This window comes from Pelmatolapia mariae, linkage group LG7 (assembly GCF_036321145.2).
Source record: "Pelmatolapia mariae isolate MD_Pm_ZW linkage group LG7, Pm_UMD_F_2, whole genome shotgun sequence".
In the NCBI taxonomy this organism is placed as follows: Eukaryota; Metazoa; Chordata; class Actinopteri; order Cichliformes; family Cichlidae; genus Pelmatolapia; species Pelmatolapia mariae.
In genome coordinates, this window is record NC_086233.1 from 18,831,012 (window position 1) to 18,847,757 (window position 16,746).

Below are 16,746 nucleotides of genomic sequence, written 5' to 3' on the forward strand. Positions count from 1 at the left end.
TTAAGGCTACTTGGATGCAAAATTGTGAATGTAACACTGACTTAACATCTCGGTTAAAGGCAAGCCTGTTAGCAATCAGCTGAAAATGTTTTAACATCCTGCATTTATGGAGAAACATTACTGGATAATTAGTCTGCTCACCTCATCAAAGTCCTTATGCAGTCTTTTTGATCAATACCAGTTGCTTAGATAGCTGCTAAATGCTTGACTATATTGACCAGCAAGCCTGTAACTGTTCAGTCTGCTGTTTGCTGCAGAGTAGGATGTCTACGGTAGATGAAACGTGTCTGCAAAAGAGCTGAGTACAATAATAAGGCGCATCTCGCTAAATGCTTTGTAAACAGGTGCTATATGAATAAAGTATGAATAAAACTGAATTAACTTAACTGTATAAAATGTTCTGCAAAGTGGAGGCAAGCTCCTGGTTTAGGCATCTCTGAATTCTAGTACACGTTTCACATCGTCAAACTTTTCCCTTTTGCCCTTTTACACATTGTGAAAAATATTAGCCTTTACAAATGCTTTGCTAAGTGGGGTCTTCAGCAGTGCAGCTGTCCAGACAAAATTTTGACTTTAACCTCTGACTGACATGAGATTTTACTTTTTTTTTTTTAGATTAATGGTCAACATTAGATCGTTGAATGGTTGAGCTGATCACTCCCTAGATCCTTGGACTTAGCTTACTCAACACCTGTTGTTATGGCAACGGCTGGCCCAATTCTCTTAGCAAAGTGTTTATGTGCTTGGGCCATGACCAAAAAGGCAAAGAATAACTGCAAAACCTCACCAGTGTTCCTTACAGAGTCTTACAGAGTTGGGTTTTTTTTTCAGCACAAACAAAAGAGGTCAGAAAGTGCAGTATGTGGAGGTGAGTATAGAAAGCTTACCTTCAGAGGGTACTTGTGTAAGTCCCAGGTAACAAGTACAATATAAAATGGTACAGAGCAATAGGGCTCTCCTGGAAGAAGAGAAGAGAAGGATGTCAGAGAGAGGCAACAATCACGTGGTATTGGACAAACTATTTAACTCTTTTTCTCATAGTTATTCCTCACTAACTGTATCCATACTATGATCAATCAATCAAATGTGATTGCTGGCTAAGGCAGAGATGTTGATCATATTGGCACCATGAATTGAGTCATAAATAAAGCCAGAAACTTCTTCTTTTTTTTTTTTTACCATTAACATTAAAGATATAATTCTCTCCCCATTCATTTAGATAGAGCCTTGGCCTCATTAACCCCAAATAACTACTTAGAGGTGTTGCCAAGGTAACTGCAGAGCCTCAAATTGCTTCTAGAGGTACTCCAGTCCTACGTTTAGGTCCCTGATGGACAAACAGTCTAACAAGTCAAAGGGAATAGTCACAACGTGAGAATGCAAAATTCTTTGTTCCAGCATATAACAAATACACAAATCTCAATTTACAGATATATTGGACACCTGTCTCAACCCTGACAAAAAAGTAGTATTAATGAATGTAATTATTTGCGTTTGACCATAGGAGGCATGCCTTAGCATATTGTTCAATAGTGACAGAACTGTTTACAGTAGGAGGGCACAAGCAGGAGTCTGCTAAAGCACTTAGATCTCAGCGAGCCTCTATCTCCCTGAAACACAAGAACACACGCACGTTGTGGTTTTGGAGACAAAAATACTGTAGTAGACTCCCAAAACCAACAAAATGTGCATGCATGTGCACTCGTACATACACACACGTGCAGAAAAAACAAAAACAAAATGTCTCTCAGCACCCTCACCGCATCCAGGTGTGCAGCATAACTTAAAGAAACTGACTGGCAAGTGGACTGAGATCCCAGTAGGGGTCCGAGATCTGGTGACAGGCTGGGGGAACCACTGTTTACCGCTGGAGGTCATCCAGGCACACATGGTCACACACAGACACACACACTGGAGGAGGAAATGTGTATAACAGCTGTTGCTGGTGGGCCACAGTAGGCAAACAGGGCTCCAAATACATAAATGTGGGAAAGACGGTGACTGTTGCATAAGCTGAGCGATTTACATTATCCCAGACAAGGACGTGTGTCTGCCTCTCTTCAGAAACAATTCTACAGCTTCAACATTAACCAGTGTGTGTGTGTGTGTGTGTGTGTGTATCTGAATGCACGTGTGCAACAGTGTGCTCACGTCCATGTTTGTGGTGTCTGTGTCTCCAACCCTTCCATCCTCTAGTTGCTAATAAAGCGTCATCACACTCATCCACACACACAGCTGGCTGTGGTTACTCAGGATGTGTTTGTGTTTGTGTGTCACTGTGTGTGTATGTGTGTGGAGTTGTGTGACTCAGTGTCTTATCAGCGGAGGGAGAGATCCGCTTTCTGAAAATGAGTCATGAATGCTGAGATTTTTACTGCAGCCCCGACAACTTTTATTCTATTCCTCGGGCTGTTTACATCTGTGGAAACTGGACCGGGTTTCCTAGGAAACAGCACCATTTTCTTTGGCTTTTCACATTAAAAGTTCTCAGTAGCTTGTTTAGATTTTCATTAGGAGAGGGGACTTTTGAAAGGCATCTGACAGGTCAGGATTTTCTCCTGTGTGGAGCATTTGAAGGTGGCTGTGCTGAAGGGGGATTTGTATGCAGTGGATATTTAAATCAAATAAACTGACATCTGTACGCTGACCCTGTCTGGTGTGGTTTTCATACTGCAACAGCGAGCTATGACATGACTCCCTGAGGGGATTCTTCCCTAAGCTGAGTGGACAAAATACAGACTGGATGAGCAATCCCTCCTCCTAAGTCATCCACTGCATTAGGCAGCCTAACACACATACTGTGCGTTGTGCAGACAGGGCCATGCACTGCTGATAACATCTTTATCTCCAGATTAAGAAGTGATTAGCCCACAAATCTGCCATTTTAAGAAAAATAATGATAAGAGATCAACAACCAATTTAACAGAGTGATAAACTGTTGGAAGGAGTGAGACAGTGAGTGAATAGAAACTGCTGCAATCTTTGTACAATTCCCTAAGTGGCAAAAAGGTATTCCTCATTATAAAATCAGCATCAGTAATCTGCAAACTTCAGACAAAAACAGACTTCCTTTCAGTAAATATCCTCTCTTCTACGATATGTTCTCCTAATATTTCCACTGTGTTCTTAGACACCCCACCCCAACAACCATGACAAACCCTTCCCCAGAAACATATACACAGAAGCACCAACCTGTCTGCAGTTATAGAGGGAAAAAAGAAAAAGAAAAACACAGAAAGGCCAGTGTAGTTTCCATTTCTATTTACAATTTTGGCCTTCTTATTGATTCTCTTGAAGGATTTCCCAAAGGTGATCCTTCCCCCTGACCACAAACTCACATTCACACACAGTGGAAAATTCCTGTGGATGAGCTGACACTAACAAGGGCTGATGATGAGGAGGATGGTGTAAGAGTGTCAATCCACTTTTCTCCCTGCAGTCAGCTAATGGCTCACGTTTTTCAAATAATCCACACCTTGTTCTACAGAGTACTCAAGCTCTGAGCTGGATTTTGGAAGGGACTGCAGTTAATCAGTCCTTTGGTCAATGAGCCATCAATTAATCAATTTTTCAGTTTGATTTCAAGGATAAAAAAATCATGCATTGCTGAGGATTGATTGTGTGTGAAAAGTAAAGAGCGGGACACGAAGAGAGACACCAAGTGGACACACAGAGAATGAAACTCTCTGCACACATCGCAGACAGACAGACTTGACTTCATCACAGTCCATAATAATGCAGTCGTAGCGCCGTGGAGTCGTGACTAACACAGTGAGGAGGCAAAGCTTTTGAAAGCCATGTTTCTTTACGCGCGACAGGTAGGTGTGATAAACCGACACAACCTGCGCCAATTTGTTTTAATGAAAAACGAGCAGACGATGGGTCAACTGTCCGGACTTTCCTACTCCCTAAATGACTGCATGGCTGCTATCTCGCCAGCAATCTGTCAAATAAACCAGCTGTTCAGCACTCAATGAGGTTAGAATCGCGCCTGCGTGCACAAATGAATGAAAAAAAGAAATGGATCAATGGATGACATCTGAGCTCAGCAACATTAGGCTGCAGCATGAACTTCACCAAAAAGTCAACAGCGTAGTACACACGGCTTTGCACTGCTCCCATGTGTACTTACTGTCTGTGGAGACCTATGCTGTAAACACGTCCATAAAACATCTGTAATTTATATCACATTCTAGTAAAGCTCATATCGGTTGCAGATGTTTGATTAAATACTTTAAGGCTGTCGCAGAAACGTATGCGTTCGTTTTAGGCTTGTTTGTTTGGGGAAAACATTTTTAACCATTAAAAAAGTATCCCTTTATTTAGCCTTCGTAAAAGTGCCATGTGGGGAACGCGTAAACGGAAAAACATGATGAAAGCATGCCTACAAAACAGCTTAGTGGATGATGGACCTCTCATGAAACTTTATGGGTAAGAATGATTCCCTAATTTGCTTGCTTGTCAGATGAGTCACTTTAGTGAACACTTCCAGTAATGTCAACGAACTGCGTGCGGATATTAAACACGACCTACGCAAACTGCGTCCGAATGAACCGGCTTTTTCACGTAAGAACCGATAAAGGGGAGGTAAAAATATCTGCACGAATGGAGTTGTTTGGTATTCCATGCAAATGACAAATTACACCCATGGTCCAAACAGACCCCATTCAGAGACTCAGCATTCCCCATGTGGACATAATTTCTTCACTGTGAGCTGGACAACAGCCAGCCGGCACATCATCAGGTACGCACATGGAGGCATCCAGGTCTTTAAACTGTTTTTCGGTACACATCATGTTTTGAATATTCCCGTTCACATAACACAAAAAAGTCGTTAAAATAAAATAAAACAGTGATAACAAATGTCACTTACTTTGTGTCTAGATGAGAGGTTCTGCAATCTCTCCTTCGGGTGCCTAAATTCATTTGTATTCATTTGTCCTGGCAGTCAAAAACCTGATCCTTTAATCACAGTGTGACTCCTTTGCAAGGGGGGCAAAAAAAGACACCGGTCGCCGCTTTACGCATTTGACAAGCTTGAGGTGAAGTTCCAGAGGAAAAAACTCATGTTGAATTGCCTGTCAAGTCCAGTATAAATTCCTCCTGACAGGCTGCTTTGACAGAGAGTTTTCCTGTGCGGTTGTCTGTCGATATTCCCTTGTGTTTCATTCATTTATGCCGATCCAGTTTGGAGGGACGCGCGGCCAGAGAGAGAGAGGGAGAGCGAAAGCTGGGTTCTTTTGAAAGGGGGTTACGGAGTCAGGAGCGTTGGACTCATCCCTTTCCTTTTTAAATAGGCTTTCTGTGGGTAAAGCGATGGCAAATGCACCGCACGGCCAGGTGTCAAGTTACAAGCCCAGCGGTTGCATCGAGCAACTACACGCCTTCTCAGGGGGTGGCCACAAGGATCTTAACCCAAATCCAAAGCACCGGCTAACCATATGAATGAAGCACGGTGACACGATGGGAAGGACTTCACTAGAAAGTGCCAGAAAGGAGCGCCTACAGCTACAGCTTAAATATAATAATAATAATAATAATAATAATAATAATAATAATAATAATAATTATTATTATTATTATTATTATTATTTTTTCCACCCGGACATCAAAATTGAAAAACCATATCCCAGATTGGCCCAGCCAATTCCAGTTTCCAACAATGGCTACTACTACTGAAGCTACTTAGTTTTAATATTACTCTTATTACTCTTTCTGGGTCGCAAAATAAACTTTTAACATATTTTCAGGCGAGAATGTAGCTGTGTAAACTATCTGAGCCGGGGAGAACAGCAAACTCCCGGTGGACATCGTTTTCAAACCCCCGCGGTCTTTCGCTATTCAGTTTAAACATGAAATAAACGTCACTTAAACAACTTAAACGTTGTTTGGTCTTTTTCGGTGTTTTATTGGTTCTTGGGTAAATCGATTTGGCTGAGATTAAAGTAATTAGATTATATTAGATTAAATAAAACTTTATTAATCCCTCGGGAGGGTTCCTCTGGGGTTTTCACACAGCTGAATAAAACTGATTAAACAAGTGTGAGATGGTCGAAAATTTACGCCAGCGTCCGGTTATATTTTAGATAGCAAGGAGCAGACGGCAGAGTTTCACTCCACCGAGAGAGCTCGTGACGTAATTCTGACCGTCCAATTTCACAGTCGCTGATTTCCGGTCTACCCGGTTTCGTGCCCACTTACACCGCGAAGGTCCTCAGGTGGACGCAGTCTCTGAATTTGGACACCCCCGGCCTGTTTCCGGCCGGACAATAATAACGGTGACATTTAGCTTATTTTATCCGATAAGTAAACATTGTAAAATTCAAGTTTTTTGTATATATATATATGTATATGTATACCCTGAATGTCTCCCTAATTCTGAGGTCTCAAGGTTGGCAAGTATGCCATCACATTGCCCTGCAATGTATGGAAAAATTGATATGGCCAAGCTTTGGATTTTCCCAAGAAAGGTGGTAACGATAAATACGAGCTCTATGACTGTAAACTTGGCGAGTGTGTCATAACTCCCCAAGGAGTAAAAACTGGGAAAATGTAAGGGGAGGTTTGGAAAGAGCTATGATTAACAACTGAGCAATAACCAGAAGATAAAATTTAAAATGTAGATAATAGTCACGGGCTGGAAAGATGTCTTTGTCTTTATTCAGTTCACTTATTCAGTAAAATTGGGGCAGTTTGCAGAGATTTTTCTTTAAATTTATAAATAAGACAACTGTTTTTACACTGGTTTTGCCCATGATGTTAGAGACGTGTTAATGGAGAAGCACCTGGATGAACACCCATTACCTTAACAGGGGTCACGGCCTGATCGGGCATAAGGCCGGCCAAGACCACCCCACAGGGACCGTGAGCCAGTAATTACCACCCACCACCTGTTTGAGGTGTTTCATTAACACGTACATGAACATTTGACATGATATTTTAAGTTCCTTTCAAAACTGTTCAAAAGCAAATGAGTCCAAGAAACACACTGCCTTCAGCAGAAGGTGCTGCCATTGAAAACAGTTCACTGCAAAGTCTGTGGATTATCCTTAGAGATAATCCATGTCCAATTTATAGGCACTGAGGCAAAAATACAAAGGAATTCTCACAAATACGTCCAAAGATATCTGCATGGATACCATAACTCTGCTGAGCAACAAAAAATGTTTTTGTTCTATTGTTTTGCTATTTGGGTGCATTTGTTCATTTCTGAGAACCACTACAGTACTTGGACCTCATCCCATCATATAAATTCATTCTCCAAATAATATTTTTTTAGCAGTCGTGTTTTGCTTGTAATTAAATCAATTTAAAGGGAATATTTGGATAATTTCTGATCTTATCACTAAAATACCAACTTTAATTTCTAAAATCAGAATGAATGAATCCAAACACTCACACTCAGATGAATGCTCCACAGAGCCAAGTTGGAGGATAAACAATTAGCTGATGAGGCTAAAGATGTCAGTGACTTTGAACCATTAGTGGCTGACTGACCAGTTAAAAAGGTCACCTTAAATGACACTCTGTTAGGCTGAAGCTGACTGCTTGTGTGTGAAGCACATGGTGATCTCCCCTCATTTTAGCCATAAGCTGTTGGTCAGCTAGCCTCAGGGGTGGGTGCTAATGGATGCAAGTCATTAAAATCCTCTTTGCAGTCCCTTTTACACACACCATGCCTTGTGTTTCAGAACTGGGTGCCACCCGACCCTCCCATGTACTTCCAATGAGCCACAGCGACGCTGCCCCCTTCTTCCAAATTACAAACTCTGTACTTGCTAGCGCGCTCGCTGCCACCCCTTAAAGCTGCTTAATTATGGTCATTGGCACCACGTCTGAAAGCTCCCTTTATCCCCCCCCACGCTCCAGAAATAGGTCTTGCTGAAGCACACAAGCAGCCCAGATCAAACACTCCCCATAGGGAAGGGGTCATTACTGGTACGCAGGGCGGACACAGCCCAATGGGTGCCGGGCCACGCCTTGAGCCCAAATTGCAGCCTGGGCCTAGTGAGGACACAAGACTGTTCTTTGATGCACGGCAAGGGAAACAGCAGCACAGCCTATTTGGATATCAGTGTTTACAGTGAGCTATACTGTAAATACACAGAAAAAGCCAATACAGCAGGCTAAAAGCTAAGAAAATTAGGTTTAGTTGGGTGTCCACATGTTTTTCGTGATTTATATTTATCCGAGAGCTCTTGCTGTTTTACATAAGCAGCGTGTGTAGAATGGCTTCCAGGTGACCGAACACTTATGTAATGAAAATATGTCAGATGACACATGAAAAGCTCTTGAAATTTAATTTCATTTGTCACAATGCATTAGCAAATTCAAGGAATTAAAAGGATATGGGTAAGATGCTAGCTAAATAGCTCAACGGTAATGTTTTTGGAGCATTAAAATAACCTGTTGTCACCGAACGAATAATTAAACTGCAAAGACAGCAACCTCAGTGTAGGTGTGTTTTCATGGCGGGCAGTGGCAGAGGTTATGGAGTTGGTGGCGTTTACCAGACAGTGCTGTCTCTCTCAGTTCCCCTGCACACAAGAAGACTGTTCATAAAAGGAATGTGTGAGTGTATGTATGAGTATGCGAATGCTTGTGTGTGTGGAGTGTCTCTGTGGTTTGTGTTTTTCCTTTACAGGTGGTTCTATCCACTTGTTTGTGTTCCTGGTTCTGTCTCCTTCCTGTGTAGGGATGGTTTGGTGATGCACTGGGAGGTGACAAGCAGTCAAACAAGCTCCTCTCCGCAGTGATTTTCTGCCCCCCTCTCAGTCCCATTTTGGCTCCTTTATATTTCTCGTCACATTTCTCTTTGTCTTTGTCACCGTCGACCCACGCTAACACATCTATCTTCTTCTCTTTTGTCTCCTAAATCCCCTCCCTGCCTCCTTCGCTCTCCTCCATCCGTGTCTCTGTTCTCTTTCTCTCTCTCTCTGTCCCTGTCAGTCCTTCACCACAAGCATTTCCAGTGTTGGCACACCAGTGTTGACAGCCACCCTGAAAACAGTGCCACAACCATAATGAGCATGTTGAGTTCTCATAATAACACCAGAATAACCTGCTGGGGGAGACAAGCTCTTTAGGGGGCAGGCTCTCAGGCTTGACTAGGCTGGAGTGTCAACACCACATAGATCTGTACTTGTTGAAGTGTGAAAGATGAAGGAAGTTTCCACACTATGTGCTGTTTTCAGACTGATTTCTGCAGTGTTTGCAGTTTTCTTACTGTATTTTATGTTTAGGTTTAGACCTCTCTTAAGCTGATGCACATTTAATCCTACACAATGCCTTTGACACTGCCCTCCCTGTTTGGGGGCGGGGTAATATTTGCAACTTTATCACTCCTGACCTAAGGTTCACGATCACACAGCGTCTGAACAGAAAGCAGGACAACTGTAAAGTCAAATATGACTCCAAAAACTTAAACATTTTGTAAAAAGTTTCATCAAAAGGTAAAGGCCGTTTTTATGTCATGTTGTGGTTTCATATGTGAAATGCCAATTTCACATTATAACTGGAAATCTTTAATGTTTAATAACTGATAACTTTGGGGCAGGAGAAACAACCTATAATGATCTTTTAAAGTACCACAGTGTAGGTTTTAGTGGCATCCAACTGCGAGGTTGAGATTGAAAGCATCTTAATATTTCTTTCTAGAAAGGCCCTCTCTAGAGCTTACTTTGTCCATTATGGTCTTGTGGCCCTGGATAAGTGACCAAAAGAACAAAATTGCAGGTATAACTGGTGCGGCATCAGGTCTTTACCTGAGAGATAGGGACAGGAGTTTGGTGATTGGTGAAGAACTCTGAAAAGATCTGCTACGCTCCCACACTGAAAGGCGCAGTTGAGGTGGTCTGAACATCTAATTAAGATTCCTCCTGTGTGCTTCCTAGATAAAGGGATTCAGGCATGTTTTATCGGAAGGAGACCCTGAGGCAGACGCAGGACACACTGGAGAGATTACATCTCACAGATGTCATGGGAACAGCTCGGGGTCCCTCCTGAAAAACTTGGAGAGAGTTACTGTGGAGAAAGAGGTGTGGGCATCTCTACTTAGACTGCTGCCCCTAGAATATGGACATGGATAACTGGCAGAAAATAGATGGATGGCTGGATGGATGAACAGTTCTGTGGAAGAGGACCATCTCCTTTAAAATCAAGTTCTTGTTTTATGATATGTACTTACTTGTGGCAACAAAGTCTACTACACTTGTTCCTCTTTAAACTACCTGTTCCTTTGAAAGATGTGAAGCTTTTTAACTGTCAAATTCTCCACTCAAGTGACCGCCGGTGTTACTGAAAAATGAAGACAAAGTGCAAATGCCAAGGCTCCTCAAAGTGCCACTTGAGATTGTCTCCAAAAGCGAGCCCATTCCCATAGCAAAAAATCTTCTCAACAGAAACAAACATGTTTTCAGCCTGGTACAAAAACATTTCAGATCTCCCTAGCTAATAGCTATTAGATATAAATTAGCACACCCCACCCTCTAATTCGAATATGGTCAACCTTGGCTCCAAAAAAGACCTCTATATGCAATCTATGGTGCCACTATGATCACCAGCAAGCCCACCTGTCTGTGTTCACGTTTACTCTATGCAGGTAGGGCACAGTGAATGTTCAACTGTTGTGATAGTACAAAACAGTCCAGTTGTGGGACAGACAGGTAAACAACATGCTGAAAACTTAACACTTTAAGGGAACATTTTTAGTTTTTTTATTGTCTTTATTATATTTTAGCCTTAAAAATGTACTTTGTGCACTTCAAAGAAAGTGGCCCCTCTTCATGTCTAGCAATTCCCCGTGTATGCTTTTATGAAAAACTCTAAAACAGAAAATGCTTGCTAACCTGTAAAAGTAATTTGGAAATGGAGCAATAGGATTGGCAGCAAAGCTTTTTCCTGTTTTCATTCTTAACACAGTTTTTGGAGCAAGTACAAATAACTTAGTCCACACCTGGGTATAAGCATAGAAAATATACTGTACCCACTGTAAGTATGCGCACAGGTATGCAGGGTTTTAGATATGTGTTTGGCTCAACTGGGCACTGTGAAATTCCACATTTCAAGCTCCTCCCTTCATAAACAGCAGACCCTGACAGCATGTAGAGTTAGACAAGCTCTTATTTTAAATTCAAAGCAAGTTCTTATTCAATTCTCTCTATAATGAAATCCCACCTCAGTGTGCAGTTCATCTCCTGATTAAATCCAGCTTCAATTTCCGATTCAGTACTTATCATCTGTAAAACAGGACCATAATTCATTCTTATTCTGGACACAAGGCTCTGTATTGAGTTTGGATTGGGCCACCAGAGACCAGGGTAGCCTAAGTAGAAACAGCAGGGCCTAGTGAAACCTGCTCTCCCTGGCATAAAATCAGTGTCCAGATTCCAGTGATGCCTTCTGTAAAAGGACTTCATTATGCTCGCAGAATATGGACTAGACAAATATTTGGCTTGGTCATTATGATGCGGACTTCTCTCCCCCCATGGATTTGTGTCCTACACCAGGCTCAGTGTTTCTGCATCCCAGAGATGGCTCCCCCCCACCCCCCATCATCCTTGCTGTCTCCTTCCTGAAACATTTCCAATGAAAAGGTGTAAAGGTTAGCTATTAAAGTTAAAAACAAAGTAACAGGAACAGAAGGATATTAATGCAAAGCAGGGTGGTAAATTTTCAATTTAAATGAATATACTACACAGTATGTTTTCGATAGTCAAGGTAGACCAGTAGTAATCACTGGGGACTCAGATTTTGGTTTGGGGGTAACTCTTCTGTCGCCATTACTCTAACATATTTCAAAAGTGGGCAGGAAGTGTTGCTCACTCAGACCCCCAGATCCCTCTGAACAGATGGTCTTTCACTTTTTCAGCTACTGCTCCACGACTCTCCTCACTCACTCCCACCTTCCTTTCCATATACAAACACACACACACACACACGCACACACACACACATACACACACGCACACAAAGTGATATTTTTATTACTTCAGGTGACATTATACTCAAAAACACCCCACTCATATTGACATGTCCAAACCTTAAACCAGGTCTTTACCTTCAAATTTTCATCATGAGAAGTTGCTTACTGCTGTCAAGAGAAGAACGAATCCCCACAATGTGGCTGCATAACAGATTCATGTCTCTACACCATAAGCATGGCAAGTGTGCACATACATATTACAATCTCAGATGATTCAGGTGAGCCGAGCCTCCATGTTTTCTTTACCCAAACTGTTTCCCTCAAGAGAAGGAGACTGAGTGTATACATTTTCCTAATGTAGCCTGGTACAGTCATTATAGTAGTTTTTAAGGAACAAGCTAATATTTACTTTTTTTGTGAGACTTACAGAGGCGAACTTAATTAATTATTTGATCTTCTGCTCAATTTGCAAGTTTGGTCAGTTACAAAGAGTTGAACAGTCTCTAATTTTTATGGTAATTTAATTTTAATGGCAACATGGGTTTAGGATGATCACCCCATGAGGCAAAACAGGAAGAGCTTTTTAATGATCTAAAGACACTTAGGACCAGAGTCACAAAGGACACCACTGGTTATGCACTACCAATAGATTGAAATCTAGCACCGCCCTCAAGGTATCCCTGCTCAATTAGGCACATGTACAGGCTCATCTTCAGTTCACCAGTAAACATCTAAATCAGTCAGAGAAGGTTTGGGAGAAGGTGTTGTGGTGAGCTGAAACCAAAATCGCAGTCTTTAACATCAGCTCAACTTGCCGTGTTTGGAGGAAGAGAAACGGTGAATGTGACCCAACACAATCCCCACAGTCAAGTATGGAGGTGGAAACATTGTCCTTGGGGCTGTTTTTCTGCTAAGGGTACAGGATGACTCACAGTTGAGGGGCCAATGGACCGTAAATCTTGGGCAAGAACCTACTTCCCTCAGGCAAAAGACTGAAGATGGGTAGTCGATGGGTTTCCCAGCATGACAAGGACCCAAAACAAATCACCAAGGCAACAAAAGAGTGGCTAAAGAAGAAGGAGCTCATGGAGTGGCCTAGCCAGTGTCCAACCCCAATCCGATAGGAAATTTTTGGAGAGAGCTGAAGCTTTGAGTTGCTGACATGCAGACTGATTTGAAACTGTTTTGAGTGGCTTAACAAGCCAAGTATAACATGGAAACTATGAAGACATGATGATGTGGTAATTTGATAACTGATCCCAGTTTTTGCTAGCTAATTAAATTCTTAGAGCATTAAAGAACTAGTAGAGTCCAGTAAAAGTCCCTCACACTTTTCTAATAGACAACATTTTTACTGGGAAGCAATTTGGTGTTTCCCAAAATGTTAAACTGTTGCACTAACAGACAGAGACCGCTAGAGCACTTGATAAAAGTTCAGTAGGAATGAGCACAATGATTGAAGACTGTGTGTGACACTGTGTGTGACACTGTGTGTGACACTGTGTGTGAGTCTGTACAGGGTGATATAAGCAATGTACACGTTTCTGCGCAGCTGCATCGTACATAAAACTTTGTGTGTGTGTTTTGTGCATGTGTATGTTAACCTTCAAACTCTTCTGTTAAGCCAAACTTTCAGAGGCCAGTGACTGTGCCTGGGAATCTCTTTCAGATGGTCCTGATAGCTGGATATTATCTGACTCACTGTGGCTGCAATGGGTTCAGGAAATTGGAGAATTTTTCCTATAGACATGAGTAACGGAGCCATATGACCCTGTGTCCTGTCCACACCAGTGAGATGACTTCCTCTTCCGGACCGTGACACAAGCCATTACCATTAGCGTGGCCAAACCGAATACTGCTTCTTATTAAAAAGTCCCTAACTTGGAGCGCAGTGTCCTTACACAGCAATATGCGGCTTACTGTACCCCTCTTAGCCTGAAGCACTGGGCTTTCCATTAATGACATCTCTAAGATAACTCAAGACTTACAGATAAGAAGACTGTTTTTTTTCTTTCAAAATTTGCTATTCAGACATTTGAATTAGGTTTCCTGTAGCAGAACAAGCCCTTAGGTAAGCCATTTTCATTGGCTCCAATTAAATGCATTTATTTCTAAATCTATCTGCTTCACCATGTTTTGATAAACCTTCACTTATCAAAAATCCCCAGGGAAAGTGAGACCAAGCAAATTTAGGATTTATTCATCAAAAACCACTATGGCATAGAGAGGTCAAGAAGATTTACATGCTTCAGAGGTGTCACAGGTGCGGAAAAGGTCTTATTTGGACAAATGGACCTGGACTCTGCTTAGTCACGTCCTGTGGAGGGTACAGGTCAAGACCTGTGTGGGATACTGGCAGAGTCCTCATTGTGCCGTCAATGTTAACTCTACTATATCTGTGACCCCACCTCTACCTCGTGCCTCTCACATGTCACGGGAGAAAGCCAAGTTTGGAGAGGAGAGGGGAAAAGCTTTATCCTCTCTTTAAGTCCATCAAAACTTTCTCTGCAGAAAAGCCCTAAGGGTTATACAATAAACATTTCATTTCCTCTGGCGAGCAATGAGAAGGCTTATATGATGTAAAAGAGTAGAGATAGCCACTAAAAAAATGCTTGTTATTCTGTGTTTCTTGGGCTTCATTTTATTCCGGTATTTGAAGGTCTTTGTATGAGTAGTTCTTATTGGGGAAGGATTGAACTGCTTTATTTTAAACAAAGAATATAAAGGAAGACATGTTTTATTCAGCAAGGCGCATGTGAGTTCATGATAATTTCTTCTTAGCTACTTTCACACGTGTACGGGATTTTGTTGCTTTTTCTCACACAGCAGAAGATCCTGATTCTGTCAGCTGTCATCACTGGGAATATTCTGCCTGGTTTAAGTGAAGTTGTTGCCTGGATAGAGTGTGCAGGAGGTAGCACACATGATGCTCACCCTATTACTTCTGTTCTTCCATCAGCCGATTACACACAGTTTGCACTTAGGGAGCCGGCAGGGCAAAGACTGTTTAATGTCTGTTACAGCTGACCTGGTCATGTGCATCCTCAAATCGGCCTCTGTTGGGGAATATTTTGCACTGTTTGGTGCTGCACTGCTCGTGTGAAAAAGCTAGCAGTCTATTTTACTTGATAACTTTACAGTGTCAGTTTTTCAGATTCCTTCACCATTTTTCCCCATCACTTTTCCAGGGAGATCAAAAAGCTTAGCTAAATGATAATAACATTTAATCTGTATTAACATATTTTTAGTTCAGTTATATGTATATTGTACATCCCTGCAATAACCTCACAATATTAGAAAGTAAACCCCAATGATGTGACAACCCGCTGAGTGTATTCTCTTGACAACAGTGGGGAGGAAGAGCTCCCTTTTTACATGGAAAGACTTCCAGACTCAGGGAGTGTCGGCCATCTGTTGCAGGAGTGTTGGGGGTGCGCGCAAAGAGATGACAGAAAAGCAATGTTGTTCTTAAAAGTCAACTTCAAAAAGCTTTTAAATATTCTTCAGCTGTTATTAAATATTATTATAGAGTTTGGTTGATTCAGTAGATGGACTTTTTAGATGTACGTATGTTTTTACATTTGGATCGGTACTGAAGCAAGCCAAGCCACATATCCCATAATGGTGGGATAAAGACCACAGAGATTTTTGAGAATATGCTTTTAGGGGGAGAGTTTTGGTAAGAGAAACTTTGCCTTCTGCTTTTCACCCCCCCCCCCCCCCCCCCCCCACACACACACACACACATACTTGCTTTCCATCATCTTGACACAAGTTCCAAGTGTAGGAAATATTAAGGGAGACACCCCATCCCATAAACATGGCTCTGCTTGAACTTAATGACCTTTAATTGTGACTGTGCACTGTATATTTAAAACTAAAAAGAAGGATGTTTCCCATCAAAATCAGCCATGTGAACAGCAGAGATTTGATCAAATGCCAGGAAAGTACTGAAAAAACGTAGAGGAAAGCATCCTTGTTGGCCTTGGTGGGTTTTGCTCACCTGCAGTTTTACAACAAGCTGGAATTTTCTAGACTTTTATATGGTCATTTGTCAGCCTTTGCCTGCTTATTTGGCTTTTTTTGTTCCCTGTAAAGTGGCTGTAGTGCCCAAAGTGACACCACAAAAAGGGAAATCTACGTAAATTGTATAGTCCATGGTACCATGAAACCTGACACTGCACGGAAATCATTTGAACCATGTGCTTGCTTGTGTTAATGTCATTAAGTGAATAGTTAGAAATGCTTTAATAAAGAAATATTTGTAAGCGATCATTTATGAATATTTTGCCTCCAATCTTGCTAGACTAATGCAGGGACCCTTTACGCCCAAAGTGCCAAACTGCCTATTATTCCAACAGACTGTTACACCCAGTACACATTACCATTTCCTCCAAAGCCAAAATAAATACTAGTAATGATAATACTTGAGCTATGGTGTGTGTACCTGCATTGTATTTAAATATATAAAAAAAATACTGCTGTGAGAAGGCTGGAGTAAGAGGAAGACAGAATTTTTCCATCAGTCTATATGCTTAATTTATTTCAGGACAAATAAGCACCATTGTTGCTCTTGTCAGGGGCATCACCAAGTGTGGACACTGGCCAGCTCCCCAAAATTGTTGCCCCCCGGCAAGACTGTCCTGTATTACTAATAGTTTTAATAACCATGAGCACAAGAGAGAAGAAGACACCCTAAAATGAGTTGAAAAATTTACTTGTAATTTATTCCTGCACATACAACTTTTTGTCAATCATAGTGTGTTACTTTGTATATCCTTCATGATTTTTTTCTTTTTTGGTGTGCCACCCAAATATTTTTA

At 41.6% G+C, this 16,746-nt stretch overlaps 1 protein-coding gene across 1 annotated transcript in view; it reads right to left on the bottom strand.

The window, feature by feature from the left end:
• Window positions 1–5,250, bottom strand: part of col27a1a (collagen, type XXVII, alpha 1a) — a 64,288-nt gene extending 59,038 nt beyond the window's left edge. Inside the window, exons 1-2 of the mRNA XM_063478253.1 lie at window positions 4,874–5,250; window positions 888–958 (exon numbers count right to left, since the gene is read on the bottom strand). Of these exons, the coding sequence (XP_063334323.1) occupies window positions 888–958; window positions 4,874–4,926 (124 nt within the window). The 5' untranslated portion in view covers window positions 4,927–5,250. The remainder of the gene's footprint in view (window positions 1–887; window positions 959–4,873) is intronic.
• Between the last annotated feature and the right edge of the window lie 11,496 nt (window positions 5,251–16,746).